Raw genomic sequence first — 17628 nt, 5'->3', positions numbered from 1 at the left:
TTTTTTTCAGGAAAATCACGATTCACGATTTTATCACAATTCTTTTTATGTTGGTTTTACTATTTTGTGACTGAGCACTACAGCCAAACTAATGTCCATATTTTAAAAACAAAGCCTTAGGTAACAAAATATAAAATAAAAAAGAATGGCAGACAAGGGCGAAGATAAAAAATATTTGTCATTATTTTCTTTGTTATTGAATATTAAGATCAAAGATACACATTACACATACACGACTTAATATACAAATTAAATAAACAGTGCTTTATGTTTTCAGCTACAGTAGGTGTATTTAACAGTAGCATTGAAGAAAGTAATTAAATGAACAAATATGAAAATAAAACAAAACATAGACTTCACTGTATAAATTATACATTGATACTTATTAAAGCTACTATTAAAGTTATCAGTCAAGAGCAGTGATTGATTTTCTCTTTGCAATTTGTTGTTTTATTAACATTAAAGGGATGGTTCTCCTAAAAATTCAAATTGTCATAATTTACTCTCTCAAGTTGTTTTAAACTCGAATAAGTTTCTTTCTTCTGTTGAAAATAAAGGTTATTTGGAAGAATGTGGGTAACCAAACAGTTGATGTTACCCCAGTGACTTCCATAGTATATTTTTCTCCTATGGAAGTCAATGGGGACCAGCTACTGTTTGGATAGCCACATTCTTCAAAATATTAATATTAGAAAAATATTAGAAGGAAATTAATACAGGTTTGGAACAACATTAGAGTGCGTAAATAATGAGATTTTTTTTTTTTTGGGTGAACTATCCCTTTAAGGACAAGTGGCAGCGTGTTTACTATTACTACTGTCTCTTTAAGAGCTGCGCGTGATCCGTCTATTATACACGCATTTGACAAGCAGATTTTCTCTCAATTTTCTCAAGTTTGCTTTCACTTTAGACATCACCGACTTTGTTTATGTAAACCATGTGTGTATTTGACAGTATTAGCACAATAAGACTCGAAAGATAACTTAGACCAGTATTCAGGCGCTTGTAGACAGGCTTTTAGTGCATGTGAGCTTCACATGTACGCGCTGAGAAACACACACGTTAGAACAGCGCATCAGCACGCAAATTAAATGTTTAACTGACAAGGCATTAAAGCACATGCAAATTATGAACTTTTGTGAACTGCAGTGTACCGTTCCGCTACGTTAACATTTGATGTGAATATATGTTGCGTTGTTCAGTATGTTGGGACAGAGGCGCCAGAACAGCAAATGATAGAATGCACGATACTATGATATTTCTTCAAAAGCAGATCGTGGAGACATTTTAATCGTCCACAATCAAAAATCGTCATATCGCACACCCCTAGAATACACCAGGTTTAACATCCTAATACAGCGTCTTTATGTTGACAGGGCATGAAAAACAACATCCAACCTAAATAAAGAACTCAAAATAATGTAGAGAATCCTCAAAATGATTAAATAAATGCCACGTCAACTTGATATTCCACAGAGAGGCCCAGAATGCTTTTGGCCTAATTCCCAATCCCGTAAATGTCGACACATATACAAATCACTCACGGGCCGGTCTGGAGTGGACCGAGAGATAAATAGATGGGGAGAAATAAAGAGAGGGGGCAATCTTTGTACAATCATTTCTGACCTTCAGCTTGTTTAGAGTAGAGGGCAAACAGAAGGATTTCTTGATTACTAAACATGACCCCACTGATAGAGAAATATTTGGTCACAGTGATTCTTATGAGTAATCCCCGGTGCAATCTACAGGAGGTTTTTACATTTTCTTGGCTGATTTTGAGTAAGAATTGTAATAAACATGGTAAAATGTGCTTAACTGAGCTGAGACTGCTATACTTTTACTGGTAACTGAAGGCATAATCAAATTATAATGTCAAAATATTTAAGAAAAAAAATATGCAAGAAACAAGCGACAATCTGTAAAGTGAAAATTAAAAAGGAAAATCATCATTTAACCTTACCCGCATGTCATTACAAACTTGTAGGACTTTCTTTCTGTGGAGTAGGCTACAAGAGAAGATATTTTGAAAAATGGTCAAACGTGAATGGGGTCCAAAACAACAGATGGCTTTTCATTGTATGGACCAAAAAAAAGACAAGGCAATTTTATTTTATGGTGAACTATCTCTTTAATGAATTAGTAAATTAGGATTGTCCTCTACATGACCAAGATCTTATTGTATCTATCCTCTGGTTCTTATCTAAAATCCCAGTTGCTAGATTTCTGTTCTCCATTCCCCCTGGAAGCCTTGCTACAGTGTCACTTATCAACAGGCTGGTCAGTTGACAGCTGCATGTCTGAGGAAGAATGCACACACACTCGTCCTCTTCAATGTTTCTCTTGGTGCATAATAATTTATTTAGAAACACTGACAAGATGCAGTGCCTTTTCAAAGTCCTGCTGCTGGCATAAAGCAGTCAATCATATCTGATGTCTGCAATTTGTAAATGAGGATTGATTGTGAGCGAGGGACATCTTGGCAGGGCACATTTTTAGCTAAGTATAGCAGATAAAAGGAGAACAATGACTAGCCTTGTTTCAAAATGGTTTCTGTGAGAAATACATTTTAAAGAAATTTCTATTTTACCTAAACCCTCCCATACACTATGCACTAGTTTCTGGTTGATTAAAGCAAAGGCTAAAACTCATTCAATATTCTGGGCTTATCGGCTACAAGCACTCCCCGCTCTCAACACTGATTAATTGTTCCGCTGCTCCTATAAACCTTGACACACACATCCATGATAATCCACCTGAAACGCGGAAATATCTGACTGCTTTTATTGTGTGTGTTAGTGAGCGTGTGTTAAAATAATAACCCCATGAACGTGTGTGTGATGACTATTCCAACACCATTTACCACAAAGCACTGATGAAAGTTGACATGGTATGGAGAGTGTTTTAAAATTCATAGTTGCCAGCCAGGCATGCTTAATTGTTTCCATATTAAATGAATCAAGGTGTACGATTAGTTGGGCTTGCTTTCCTTGCCACTTCTGAGTTTGCTTGCCACTGTTTTGAATTATGCACGCAGAAAAACAAATGACACTGGCTTCTCATCAATACATCTCATTTGTCTGCGACCGCTATGGTCTAAAAAGTAAATGCACCACAAATAAGGTGGTACATTGAATGTCAAGTTGAACAGACTGTTTTAAGTGTACAATCCAATCAGTGATTCAAAATACCTGTTGCCCAAGAGCTAATTTTACCATATTTTGGTGATGTATGTATCGTATTTATAAATCAATGAACCATGTGTTTAGTAATAGTTAATTAGCATAGAAATATAAACCTACTACATTAAAATTAATTCCATTGATTTGCAGTAACGGGTATCATCCAATTAGACAGAACTATGCCTTCTGTTGTAATAATAATTGTGTTTGTATGTTTTGCAGGCCTCTCTGGTAACCCTGCTGATTTGGAAAAGCGGCACACATCATTTGGTAAAAACTTCATCCCCCCAAAGAAGCCCAAGACCTTTCTGCAGTTGGTATGGGAGGCCCTGCAGGATGTCACCCTCATTATTCTGGAGGTGGCAGCCATTATTTCTTTGGGCCTGTCCTTCTACCACCCACAAGGGGAAGGCAACGACAGTAAGTAGTGGCTTTAAACAGAGTTTTTAATAAGTTTGTTTAAATATTGTTTGGGTTGTTTTCCTGCACTCTGCAACTAAGATAAACGATTGATTTGAAAAAATATATATATATTCCGAAATAAACTTTCACTAATGAAAGTAAAATGAATGTACTTAAAATGTAACTTTTAGTATTTTATATAGAAATAAAAATATTTAAATATATGAAAATATGAATTATACAAATACTTGTTTTTGTAGGCTTTGCACACTCATTACATCATAATGGCTGGTGGGAAAATGCAGAGCACTCTTCATGCTGTATTTACAAGTTTGAACTCCGGATGCTAAATTGGTTCTTCATTAAGTGGCAGATGCTATTATGCCGTTTTGCAGATTAGGTACAGATGTATTTTCTTTCCAAAGAGGACGACTTTGCTTCAGAAGTGACAATGTTCTGCTGGTTCCTTAAGTGATTATTATTCCGAATATAAGACAACCCGGATTATTAGACGACCTCCCTTTTTCAAGATGTACCTTTTGGAAAAGGGTTTTTGATAAAGAGAATGCCTTTATTTGAAAATGATTTTGATCCTGCATATTTTTCACATTTACATTTTTGTATTGAAAGGATGGTAAATACTGGTAAAATGTACCAACAATCATATTTAGAAATAAACACTTTTTGGCATACAATAAAAATAACCTGTAGCCCATCTGAATTATATAACAATTAGGCCATCCATCCCATAGTGAAAACCATGTAGCCCATCAAAATTTCATTAACAGTTGAAGTGAAATCTTATTGTAGTTTTGAAATCTGGGTACCGTCTTATGTTTTAAAATCACAAATGGGGAAAGTTTGGTCCCGTCAGCGAGGCACGCAAACATGCACACATCTGCGGCGCATTATGGCTCCGACACGGCCTCTGGAGCTGATCACGGCCACTCTAGTCAATGCTTGTGTTTATACCAGCCATGCCGTGACACGTTTCAGAAGTGGCTCGCTTCGCTAAAGATAGATGCCTAGTCTATTTTTGAAGCCGCACAGTTCAAATACAAAATTAAATGACAAATTAACACCGTAAGCTTTTCTTTGACTCTTCGCGTTTTTAAGACTGTCTTTTTGCGCTCCCGATCTAACATTACACTCTGACACCGTATTTCTTGGCACACTCGTTTTACACGTATTTGGCACTACCTATTGTTGCGGGTGTATTATTGACATGCAAAGGTCTAGACCTTGAATATTACAGGGTTCCTGTGGATCCTTAAAGTTTTAAATTAGATTTTTAAATTTTAAGGCCATAAAGAGTCTTATTTTTACTTATGAAAGGTCTCACATTTTAGATGACACTTTGACTTAGACATATCTAAATGTTTTCCAAATTAGCGTACGTATTTTTTTATATTCTATCTTTGTGGATTTGCTTGTTCACGTGACAATTCGCGTCATTTACGGCAGCATATTACGTCTGTCTCCTGCATGCGAAAGGAGGAGAGAAGAAGAAAGTTGGCAAATGTCAGTTCAATTATAAGTTCATTCTTTGTGCTTAGGGGTGTGCAATATATGTATCGTATATGATGATATTGTAATCATTATTTTAACTATGTACATCCCATTTGTCTCTCGTGCTTTGCTTTCACTGCGTGACAGTGCAGTAATAGGTGTGTCCCCAAATGAATTTTTGTCTCATATTTATATCATATTATGTTATGTTAGTTAGCAAATGTGATTAAATTAACAAGTTAGCATTGTGAGTTAGGCTACTTTTTAGACACAATATTGTCAATATTGTTTGTTTTCCATTTATTTCGCAGATGAGAATTTCAAAATGAAACCGTAACAAAGTCTCCATGCAACAGACAGTGATGATCTTTTGACTGAAATCCGCGTTTTGAACGAATCAGTTTAATGATTCAATGACCAACTTGCTTCTTTCCTGAACGAATCAGAGTTAAGACAGTGACTTGGCCAGTGACTTTATTTAAAACGTTAAAATTAGAAATCATTTCATATTTAAATATTGAATAAAAAAACAAAAACAATGTCATGGCTTTATTTATGCAATTGTAAATGGAGTGTAAATATATTAATGCCAGTTCTGATACCGCTTCTGTGTCACCTCTGCACTACAAAGATGGATTTTGATTTAATGATTTAATTTGACTGGTAACAGTGGTACTGTGTTATTATTCTAATAGAATTTAATTTGAATGCTAGAATTTGACATAAAACGTGATGCATACCTCTAAATAAGTTTAGAAAAAAATGTCCATATATACGTGAAAATGCCCCTGGAAATAAATTTAAGGTGGCAAATATTGCCCTTTAATAAAAATGTTAATTTCTGTCACTGCTGTGAACTGAACACTGCATAAAATATGAAAAATATGAATATCTTAGTCAGTCTGCTGTCAACAACAGGCATAAACCAGCCATGATATTTTACTGATAGTATTATGGACTTGTACCATCTAATTATTATGAACAAAACTTTGAAAATATCGAGATATGTTTTTGTCGATATTGCACACCCCTAATATACAGTATTAATTAGAAGACAAACCTGTTTTTTCAGATGTATTTCAAAGAAGAAGAAAAAAAACATTGTCTTATATTCGGAACAATACGGTATGAAAAAATTGAATAAATACATTACCGTTTAAAAGTTTGGAGTCAGTACGATTTTTATTTTATTTTATTTTTTATGTTTTTGAAAGTGGAAAAGTTTTATGGAGCCGCTGCCTTTGCTTTACTGTCCAGAAAGTAGTCTAATGTTTTTTTTGTTTTGATTCCGATTTTAGTAGTGACTCAACATTTTGGCTTATGTTTTAATAACGGCCTCATTTGGGACTTTGTTTCATAAGCACTGTTCTGAATGCCGAAGAACTTGAATTTGGCTGCGACTGCAGGTTCTTCCTATTACCCATATGGCTCAAACCACAAGGATGACCTTAGACAGTCTTCAAGATCTCTAGGAGGAAATTAGGTCAATGAAGTGTAAATCTGCGATAAAACATGTTTCTAGCAAGAGGAAACTTTCCAAAGAAGAGACTCTGATAAAACAGAATTTTGCAGCTGCTGTTGTAATTGCTTGGACCCTTAATGGTCTCCAAAGGTGTATGAACCTATTTAAAGGTTATGTATAGTTTAGATTTGTAAGATACAGATGTTTGACAGGATGTTTTAAGGGATTGATTTTCTCTAATTGTTTTTCTCTTATTCCAGGCTGTGGCCAAGCAGCTGGTGGTGTTGAAGATGAGGGCGAGGCCCAGGCAGGATGGATTGAAGGTGCTGCCATCTTGTTTTCAGTTATAATCGTGGTGCTGGTGACGGCCTTCAATGACTGGAGCAAAGAGAAACAGTTCCGTGGGCTGCAGAGCCGCATAGAACAGGAGCAGAAGTTTACAGTCATCCGCAAGGGTCAGCTCATCCAGATCCCTGTTGCTGAGATCGTCGTGGGAGATATCGCACAAATCAAATATGGTGAGGGTTCCATCTGAGAGTTGAGAAAATATGGTATAAACATGTTTATTTATTTCCACAATATGACAGATTTAGATGTGACACGTCACTGGATTCAGTGATCTCTGTCATATTTGGGATTTATGAATGCTGTGGCATTTATAAAGTATAGTTTTCCCTCCAGAACCCTTTGGCTTTTTTATTAAACCTCAGAAGCCAGTTCCTCATTGAATTCACCAGCGGTTGTGATAGATCATATGTGACTGCCAGTCTTCTCTGAGACACAAAGCATGGCTCATGACTCATGCTTACCGGCTTGCATGAGTCACTGTGCTGCTGCTTGTGGTGCCTGCTATGTGGGCGACGCGTGGGGTGTCCAAGAGCCACAGGAGAGATCTGTCATCATGGTCGCCAAATCAGCCTCTGTGTCTGATTTGGAAATTGAAATGTCTTTTTCTGTATTTCTCTGTCATCCCACAGTCATTCACCACCCCATGTTCTCTTCCTTCAGGTGACCTTCTCCCAGCTGATGGTATCTTGATCCAGGGTAATGACCTGAAGATTGATGAAAGCTCTCTGACTGGGGAGGCCGATCATGTCCGCAAATCTCTGGAGAAGGACCCCATGCTCCTTTCCGGTGAGATTGAGTTTCCACATCCTCTTTAAAATGTTAGCTTCTGTTGTAGGGTGCAAAAGAGACCACAACCCTGGTTTAAACGTGGAAATATACAAAGTATTAGGATTTTAGAAAAGATTTAGAATTTTTTTTTTTTTTTTTTTTTTTCTTATTAATTGTTTTGTGCTGCTGTCATTAAATATATATATTTTTAAATGTAATATTAATATTTTTTTCATCCTGTCAGATTGTAATTCTGATAGTGTAATTTTTTTAATTGTTAATTTTAGACCTCACATTAATGGGCTAGGCATGTATGCTCTACTATTTCTTGAAACCACTTAGCAGCTTTGCTCTTATTTGAAGTATTGTAATTTAGAAGGTAAGCAGTCATTTAGCATATGCTTTTATCCAAAGCGACGTACAGTACACTAAACTACCGAAAAAATCCTCCTGAAGCAGCCTTGGTGTTAAGTGCTTTGCTCAAGCACACAGTCTGCTTATGAAGTTGTGACACGTCGGCCTTCAGATAATACTGTTTCCGGGTGCAAGCCTTTACTCTGTTTTAAGTGAGAATGCAATCTCAATTAAACGCAGTCGTTTATGAGCACTGTTGATTTATAGCACACCTTTAAGCTAAGCTTTTAAAAATGTATGGTGTACACCACAGTCTCCGGGCTCACAGTGTCTTGGACAACAATATTTTAATAAAAAAAAATAAAAAAAATAATCTGTCTGGCCAACCAAGATTTTGGTATGGAGATAAAGGTTAGGATCATGATCAACAGGATAGGATCAACACTACAGCACACCATGAGTGTATATTAGCACCGTTTGTTGTTTGCTTTTGGAATCTAAAGGAGTGTTTGGACCCGGATGCAACTGGGTGGAAATAGCTCATGTCTCTTGAACCAAGTTACCTACCTTGAGCTTTAGCCACTAGGCTATACCATGCTACTGTCAAAGGTTTTTTTTTTTTTTTTTTTTTTTTTATTAAAATGTAACTTTAAATAAAGGAAAGGACTGTTGACTGGTATTGACCGGTGTTGTGACGACCTTTGCTTCTGATTTCATTCAGGAACTCATGTGATGGAGGGATCTGGCCGAATGGTGGTCACTGCTGTGGGCCTGAATTCTCAAACTGGAATCATTTTCACCCTCTTGGGCAGTGAGGATGAGGAGAAGAAGGTGAAGAAAGGTGAGACTCTAACATACTTTCAGGCTCATTTGGATAACTCCCCTCTCTCTTTGAGTAAACCAGTCTACCTCTCTAGTTGGGAGGTTACCTACAATCAGCCTGCCAGAGGTAAGATCCATTTACATGATTTGCTGAATTGTCACCCTCCCCCAAAAATGCCTGCTGGTCTGAAACCCTCTGCCATGGGTAAAATTCAACATTTATTTGGGGAATAATCACAGTATGTCGATGGAGACGTACGATATCCCTTCAGTTAATTTCCATTTTACTAACTCTTTTAAAGTTTTTCTTTACTTTTTGTTTTCTCTTTTTTTTCTGTTAGCTCAAGCTAAATTTGAGAGAGTTATTTCTAATTGGGTAAATGTATATTTTTTTTAATTCACACAAAACACTAGGGCTGGGTGATAAAATGTTAATTATAATTATTTCTATATAATTTTCCTTGATAAAACGACAGCAAGAGTTCGATGAATGTTTGATATAATGTTTATGCGCCACAAGTGCAACGAAACAGCACTACTCATTTGAACCGCGGCACACGGACCATTTATGCGCTCGGATCAAAGTTCAAACTGCAGCGCTGGCACGCTTACTAAAGCAGATGCGTTTACTAGCTGATCGGCCTAAACATTGCTGTGAGATCCAGTGAGAACTAAACGCTTGAATTCAGCAAAGAACACAAACGTCTTGGTGATTTAAACTAGTTTAAAGCCAGATGAAACAGCGTTGACAAACAGGAGAAACACTGCGCAACGATACCGTCAGAAGACTTTTCAATCTACAAATCTCCATTATTTACCATGGATTTACTGTAGTAGTAACACTAACTGCACCATGGTATTGTGGCAGAAATGTGGGGCTATTAATTTAGAATTTTATTAATTTTATTAATGTAGACATATAAATGTATTAAAGGAGTAATAGAATATAAATACAGCATTTTTTGTGATTAAGCTAGCCTATAGCATTTGTGCATTTATATTATTTAGTATAAATGCACAAATGCTATAGGCTAGCTTAATCACAAAAATTATTTAAAATCACAGGTAACGCCCTTTCAGCTAACTTTCCCTTAGGAGCAACAATCTTCCTTTAAACTTAATGGAAATAAAGATTTGACATTTATCACGATAATTAGCAATATTGACTGACATGAAAAATTTAATCGTGGTGTATTTTTTTTGGCCATATCGCCCAGCCCTACATAAACTTATATATATGAGATTATCATGATAATTGAATGGCCAAAGAAACTCATTCTTGTCATGTTATTTTAGCCTCCAATTTAGCATGCAGTATGTCCCTTCTGCATGCACTGACTCTCCTGGTCCTCCAGGGTATGTCAAAACCGGACAACACCTGCTGTCAGCTCTCAGTCTCTCACATGTTCTTGATAGTTGGGTCGCCACTTAATTCAACAGTCAGACTGGTCTAAATAGTCTGATTTCTTTCATTGCCTCATAGGTTAAAAGAGCAGCTCTAAAACGTTAAATATTTCGATTCCTGTATTTTTGTTATAATGACAGTTATATAGTCAGATTTCTGCAGTAATTTTCCCTTTTCCCTCAGGCTCCGAGATCATCTTTCTGTCGAATGTGTTTGCCAATAAAAATTGAGAGAATTGCTTTTTGGTTTCAGCCAAAGCCTGTTGGTATTGCCATAGTTTGTGAAGCAAGCGAACAAAACTAGGAAATTTATAAAACCCCTAATCGTAATGAGGTTATGTCAGTTGTGTGCCACAGTCAAAAACAATGACCGAGCCGTCAGTGTACCCTGCATAAAGACCCTCCAGTCCTTGTCTTTTTCTATAGATGAAACATCCAATCCCACATATACTCATGTAATGTAGTGTTACTTATCTAGTTTTTTTATTCTTTTTGTTGTTGTGTTTCTTTATTTTCTTTTTCTGTCTTTGGTTTATTTACTTTGAGCCATGTTATATCAGCCCTCCGCCCTCTCTCTCTCGTTTTAAACAGGTAAAAAACAAGGACCCCCCGAAAATCGCAACAAAGGTAACCTTACCCACTCCCTCTTCCTTCCCCCACCCCCCCTCCCCCTCCCCATTCAGCAGCAAGTCTCGGAGTCTCGTGTCAGTCCCACTCACTCACTTGCTCACTTTCTCTCTCTGTCTTTCACGCTGTTGCTTACTCCTTCCTGCTGAGCCCGGGGGAGCTTCTCGCCTCGCTTTACTGTTAAAGGGTGCAACTCTCACCTGCTGGAAACGGCACTAAGCAGCCAGAAGACTTTGCAAGTTCATTGTTTTTCAGTCGATTTAAATCACGGTTATCAAAGATTAGTTTAATATTGTTTTATAATAGTTTAAAATAGTTATTTTAATTTGTAATAATTTCACAATATTACTGTTTTTACTGTATTTTTGAGCAAATCAAAAATTTCCTTGCTCATGTCACTAGCTTTAAATATGCAACTTCGCTGTGTAAAGAATGCATAAAAGCAAACAAATGGATATAAACGAATGCAAATAGATGGTAACAACAGTGAAATTAAACATTTGGGTCGGACTTGCGTTTGTCACATTGTTTTAACTACTTGAGGTAGGCTACTCTAGTCAACAAATTAATTACTTTATAATGATATGAAAACCCGAATGGTAGTGTGCTGTATAACATACCGTTTCATTGTCTGGTTTAAATCCGCATATGAAGTGTCCCGCTCTGTTCCCCTCCACAGCCTCGTGTGTCAAAACAAACACTACAAGGCGTCAGTGATTGTTTTTATTCAGCCTCTAGAGGCTGCTCTCGTGCTGTGTAATGACAGCGCACCCTTCTCAGCCGCTCCAGCAACCGTTACAACCCAGAAAAACTTGGTATGGATTTTTGCCGATAACCGAGTGTTCCAGCAATCAGTTACCGGTGCCAATTTATAGTCAAAACCGATCAATCGGTCGACCTCTAATGACGTATGTCGTTTTTGAAATGCAGCACTCACGTTGAGAGTCATTGCTATGACTAGACTTGCTAAGTCATTTCCTGGACTAAATAACCATCTTACATATCCCTGTTATTGCCAGTGTTTTTTTGCTCAGAGCTTTCATTTCTACCGTACAATTTGTATTTGATAAACTCAACACCTTAAAAAGCTTTGTTTATTTTAAGTATACACGTTAACATCGGCAACCCTAATGATTTTATTTATATATATGTGTGTGTTTATTGTCTTAAAAAAATTGCTTTTTTTTTTTTTTAGATCTAGTTTTCCACTAATGACATTTAGATGTCTCTCCTTTTCAGAATTAAACTATCTCTGTGTGCTCGTCCGGGTCATCTGTGAACATTTGTACTGTGTTTCAGAGTGTGCCCACTCTGCCCTGGCTGACCCCAACAACCCCTCCGCAGCCCCACCCCCTGTAGCGCTTGGGGACTGAGCATCTGCTCCAGACAGAACTGCTCAGTTTGTCTGCACAGATCCTCCTTCCTTTTGCCCTTGGTCTCAAGCACAAAAACACAAGCTGGTATTGGTTCAACTCCGAGTGTATGTATTTAGTGTCTTCCTCGGTTTTTAAAATGATAGCCAAGAACTATTTAGAGAGTATTTAATCTTGCTCCATGTTGTGATCTTGAACAAAACACCCACTCTCCACAATCTAATCAATTCCTGATAGATAAATTTAAGTTCAACCCTTGTTTTTTTTTTTTTATTCTCTTTATTCTTGAATATCCTGTTTCACTTGGAAATATGTTGCAAGTATAGTGGGTTATGGACAGGGTCTTACATTGCCTTATAATTCATTCAGATGCAGCCAAGAGCTTTTGTAGAGATGCACATTTGTCAGTGCAAAATTTAATCCTAGCTTCATTGATGGTTTATGATGTTAATGTAATGCTTAGGGGCGTGGCTTATGTGGGAGTTGCACCCTTACAAAATGGACAGGCTGTGGATTGTTGTTTTTGTCCGTTTCTTTACTTTAGCTCTTTGTTTTTCTCACTGTTGCTTCTTTCTAGGGTGTGGCTCAGGACATCATGCTGTCTTGTACACTCTTCTCTTGGTCAAAATTTGACCTTTTCTTTCACCTTTACCCTCTTTCTCTTTACTGCACTCTCTCTTTTGGGAGCGTAAAAATAAACCAAAATCTTTCTGATCTTTTTTCGTCTTCCTCTTGATCCTTGTTTCTTGTGGTGGTTGTATCTCTGGCTGTTTGGACTGTTTTTCTGTTTAAGTTGTTTGTAAATCACTCTCCTGTTCGTCGTGCGTGCCGCTGTTCGTGTTGTCAGTCAGTCAGACAGTCAGTCCGTCCATCAATCCCTGATTCATGTGTGGTCGTTCTGGTCAGCTCTGTCAGTTCTGGTCAGTTGTTTGTTGTGACTGGTGGTCAGGTAGGCTTTTGGACTGTTTCTCAAACTCAACCTCAGAGCTCCACTATTACAGAGTTTCAGCCTGTTGCACACCATGTTGGAGATGATACATAGGCTAACGGCAAAAAGAAAATGACCTCTCTGTATCTTTTAAAAAGACTTAATGGGAATTGGGGCTGAGGGATCAATGCCTAACCATGGCAAATTGGCTGAATTTGATCTTCAACTCCATTAAGTTTCTATTTTAGTGAGTAATATAATTGGGCAATATAATATGCCATTTTATCCTTGCCAGTTGTGTAATTGAATTAAAACTATCAAAGTTACTGATGTAAAAAGAAATGTTAAAACTAGCCGATGGTTTGCCTTGATATTTGTTTTCTGTAAATGTATTATTCCCTTTACTGAAAGGACTTTTTTTTTTTTTTTTTTAAGTTTGGTTTAGTTAATATACATTTATTTGGCATTACAATATTGCACAAGTTCAATAAGTTGCTTTAAAAGTGAATTGAACGTTATCAGATACGACTACCAGAGTAGCCATGATGGCACATTAATACAAACCATAAGGGAAATAAAAGGCTAATTTAATTTCAGCCTAATATAATCAAACCCCCAATCCAAAAAAAGAGATTTTCATTGGCAGTTTAAGATAATTTATTTAAAAAAAATAAATTATGGTTTGTACTTGAAGATTACACAAAAGTTTACACAGCTAATACTTTTTTAAATGATTTTTATGTTATATTTCATAACAGTACTGATAAGCTCATTGGCTATTGACAACGTAGGGTCCGGTATTATCAAAATGTCTTGTGTGCTGCTTGAATCCAATTTAGATTTACCGTGCGCACCTTAACCTGCCGGGGAATGGCTCCATGAATTTATAGTTTACTCTTCACCAGCCTAAATTCACTCAAGCAAAGTCAACTAACAATAAATAAGTGCTTCTGATATGATTCTTCTGTATAATTCTCTAGGAACCCACTGTATGACTTGCCCTCTAGCTGTTACTGAATTGCCCATTCTCTCCTCCCCTCTTCCCATTTTTCCCATTCACCACCTCTCATCTCCATCCTTTTTGGCATGTTCCTCCCTTGTTCCCATAACCACTCCTGAAATCAACCTCCACAGCTAAGACCCAGGATGGCATCGCCCTGGAGATCCAACCTCTGAAGAGCGAGGAAGGTGCAGAGTCAGAGGAGAAGGAGGAAAAGGAGAAAAAGAAGGTCAACGTCACCAAGAAAGAAAAGTCAGTCCTTCAGGGCAAGCTGACCAGGCTAGCGGTTCAGATTGGAAAAGCAGGTTAGGAAACCACACATAACAGAGTCAAGGGTGCTTGATTAACTCATGGGTCTAGATGGTTAAATATCACTTTTTTTTGTGTGTAATACTGATACAATATAACTTTCCAAAATTTTGCACAATATTTATACTAAATAGCCATGTGTTTGCTTGTGCAAAGCACACATATTTCCTCAGATGTCCTTTCAGTAAATGAGTTCATTTGCTTCCCAAGGTTTGTTTTACTGACTGCTTAAAGAAACAGTGTCCCCCAATATGGAAACAGGCTTGTCCCTTTGGGCTGTGTTCCACCTAATTATCCTACTTCCTACAGTTACCCAATCAAATAACATTTACATAGAGCACATCAGACCACAGCTGTTGCCATTATGAACAAAAGTTAGAAGGCTCTGCTTTCCCCTTTACTGTATTGGTCTTGAAACTCCCTCTCCTCCGGCAGGTCTCATCATGTCTGCAGTGACCGTCATTATCCTTATCCTGTACTTTGTAATTGATACATTTGGCGTCCAGGGTCGTGAGTGGACAGCAGAGTGTACTCCCATCTACATACAATATTTTGTGAAGTTTTTCATTATTGGTGTGACTGTGCTGGTGGTGGCCGTGCCTGAGGGGCTGCCTCTTGCTGTTACTATCTCCCTGGCTTATTCTGTCAAGGTGAGAGCCTTTGGGTTAGTTTACAAACACAAAACTGTATTTTGTTCATCTTGAGGACCTTCAGGTGGTTATAAGTTAGTAAATGTTGCATGATTTTCTACATTTTTGCTAATCTATGTTCAAGGGCTAAAACACACTCCTCTTCTCAAGTAAAACCAAATTAACTGTCTTTCCTCGACAGAAAATGATGAAAGACAACAACCTGGTGAGGCACCTGGATGCCTGTGAGACCATGGGTAATGCCACTGCCATCTGCTCTGATAAAACTGGAACGCTGACTATGAATCGCATGACGGTGGTGCAGGCTTACATAGGTGACACACACTATAAAAGCGTTCCTGAACCAGAGGCCATAAATCCACAGACTCTGGAGCTACTGGTGAACAGCATCTCCATAAACTCAGCATACACTTCCAAGATCCTGGTAAGAACTAGCCTTACGTAAATGAGATAATGAATGAGTGATCGGTTGTTTTGTTTGTTTATTAATTATAGGGTTGTCAAATTAAAAGTCCACAGTCAGCCCCAGCCAAAACACACTTATCGAGAGCAGACAGCACAAAATGACTAAGGAGCTATTCATACAAGGCACTTTAAAGGACAGCTAGACAGAGCACAACAGAATAAAACTTAACACAGGGGGCTTGAGATTCATTTCGAAGAATGTTAACTTTGTAATTGTGCAAGATGCTAAAAAGATGGAGATGGAAAGAGATGGAACACAATGCCCATATAGATACATTTTGTGTACATAGACCAACAATTAAAGCAAATATCAGATGGGATACAACACCACATCCTGCCTGAACTAGGGTATCATAAACTAAAACTTTTTTTTTATTATTATTGTTAAATGGAATAAAGCTGAAATAAAATGATCAATATCAATATAAGATAAAAAAAATTATCTGAAAGGGTGCCTTGACAACTAACTTTGCAAAAGCACTAAAACAGGGAATTAAGTATAACCTAAATTAAACGTAATTAGTAATATTTTAAAAAGTAAATGAATGAAAAATTTAAATGAGAAAAGCACATGACGTTACTAAATTAAGAACGAAAGTAAAATGAAAAGTAAAAATTTTAATTAAAAAAACACTGGTCTGAATGACTTAATCCACCTGAAACAGATTGACAACACAAATTGTGAAATGCATTGTGGCTAGACAGATTTATGTCTTCAACCATACTGTCTGTATGGTACCAACACATGTCTGTTCAATGCTAGACTTGTCTGCCACAATATATTTTAGTTATCTTCGTTTGGGGGCTTTTCTCAGCAAATATATATAAAACATGTAATTGACCGTTCGCAAAAGCCACGCCCCCTAGTTATTGTTACTACGCCCGTCAAACAATTGAGAACCAGACACATAGCCATGGCTGGGTTGAGCTCCATACCTATCAGTATAACGTTAAGTGATTGGTTTTGGAATAAATCCATGGTGAATGTTGCTGATCTGTGGACACTGGATAGTTCACTCATGCCACAATGGCGAAAAAACGACCCCTCCCTCTAAACTTTTGGGGTACCTAGTGTCAGACTTGCAGGTGCCATAGGCGCATTGTTTCACCATCTTGCTGAAATCGCAATGTTTGACGGAGGTCCTTCTCCTTAGTTACAGTTGCTGAGCTAGGATTGGACGAGGACCGTTCGAGGGCGGGGTTTTGCGAACGGTCAATTACATAGAATTTGATAAAATAATTGTCATATTTAATTGTCATTATTTTTACAGCGTGTTTTTTTTTTTTTTTTTTTTACAACGATTGATAGCCTTAATTCATTTATTACTATTCTTGAACCTTTATTGCCTGCTATTCACAATTTATCTTTCTTTCCCATAGCCCCCAGAGAAGGAGGGAGGTCTGCCAAGGCATGTGGGTAATAAGACAGAGTGTTCCCTTCTTGGTCTGGTGATGAACTTGAAGAGGGACTATCAGCCTATTAGAGATGAGATTCCTGAGCAGAAGCTTTATAAGGTTTACACATTCAACTCCACCCGGAAGAGTATGAGCACCGTACTAAAGAATGCCGATGGTCCCGGCTTCCGAATGTTCAGCAAGGGCGCCTCTGAGATTGTTCTGCGCAAGTATGCTAAATACACTAATCTTCACACTCTTAAAGGGGTCATATCAAAGTTTATTTGATCTTTTGAGATAAACTCTCAGTCCAAAAATACCATTTATTGAAATAAAGCAGCAAAAATTACTTCTGAACTCCTTGGGTCATAAACCCGAAACATGTAAAGCTGGGGACACACTTAATGACTAGCTGAGACATTCTATGACTAAACTTAACGCACTTAAAGACTGTTTCCATCGACTGGAGCATATTTTAGTCTTTGACAGTCAGAGAGAAGCACAAACCTAGTCAGTCCACTATACTACACAACACACTTAACGATTGATGAGTCATGATGGAACATTCTGGCGAACTCAACTGTGCGAGATCTTGTACCGAAACAAACATTGATGTTAACAGACAGCTGCCAC

The 17628-nt window shown here is 37.5% G+C and overlaps 1 protein-coding gene across 8 annotated transcripts in view; it reads left to right on the top strand.

Moving 5' to 3' along the window:
• The window catches only part of atp2b4 (ATPase plasma membrane Ca2+ transporting 4), a 133060-nt gene that overhangs the window by 79371 nt on the left and 36061 nt on the right, over window positions 1-17628 (top strand). For 5 of the 8 annotated variants that reach the window (XM_084395047.1, XM_084395046.1, XM_084395053.1 and 2 more), the window contains 9 exons: window positions 3402-3599; window positions 6813-7070; window positions 7561-7686; window positions 8744-8863; window positions 10840-10875; window positions 14311-14481; window positions 14921-15135; window positions 15317-15559; window positions 16981-17225. In XM_084395047.1, the coding sequence (XP_084251173.1) occupies window positions 3402-3599; window positions 6813-7070; window positions 7561-7686; window positions 8744-8863; window positions 10840-10875; window positions 14311-14481; window positions 14921-15135; window positions 15317-15559; window positions 16981-17225 (1612 nt within the window). The remainder of the gene's footprint in view (window positions 1-3401; window positions 3600-6812; window positions 7071-7560; window positions 7687-8743; window positions 8864-10839; window positions 10876-14310; window positions 14482-14920; window positions 15136-15316; window positions 15560-16980; window positions 17226-17628) is intronic. The other 3 variants (XM_084395050.1, XM_084395051.1, XM_084395052.1) reach the window with 1 other exon arrangement.

This window comes from Rutilus rutilus (assembly GCF_951802725.1).
Source record: "Rutilus rutilus genome assembly, chromosome: 22".
In the NCBI taxonomy this organism is placed as follows: Eukaryota; Metazoa; Chordata; class Actinopteri; order Cypriniformes; family Leuciscidae; genus Rutilus; species Rutilus rutilus.
Note: the sequence above shows the minus strand (reverse complement) of the source record. Positions and strands in the feature narration are given on the sequence as shown.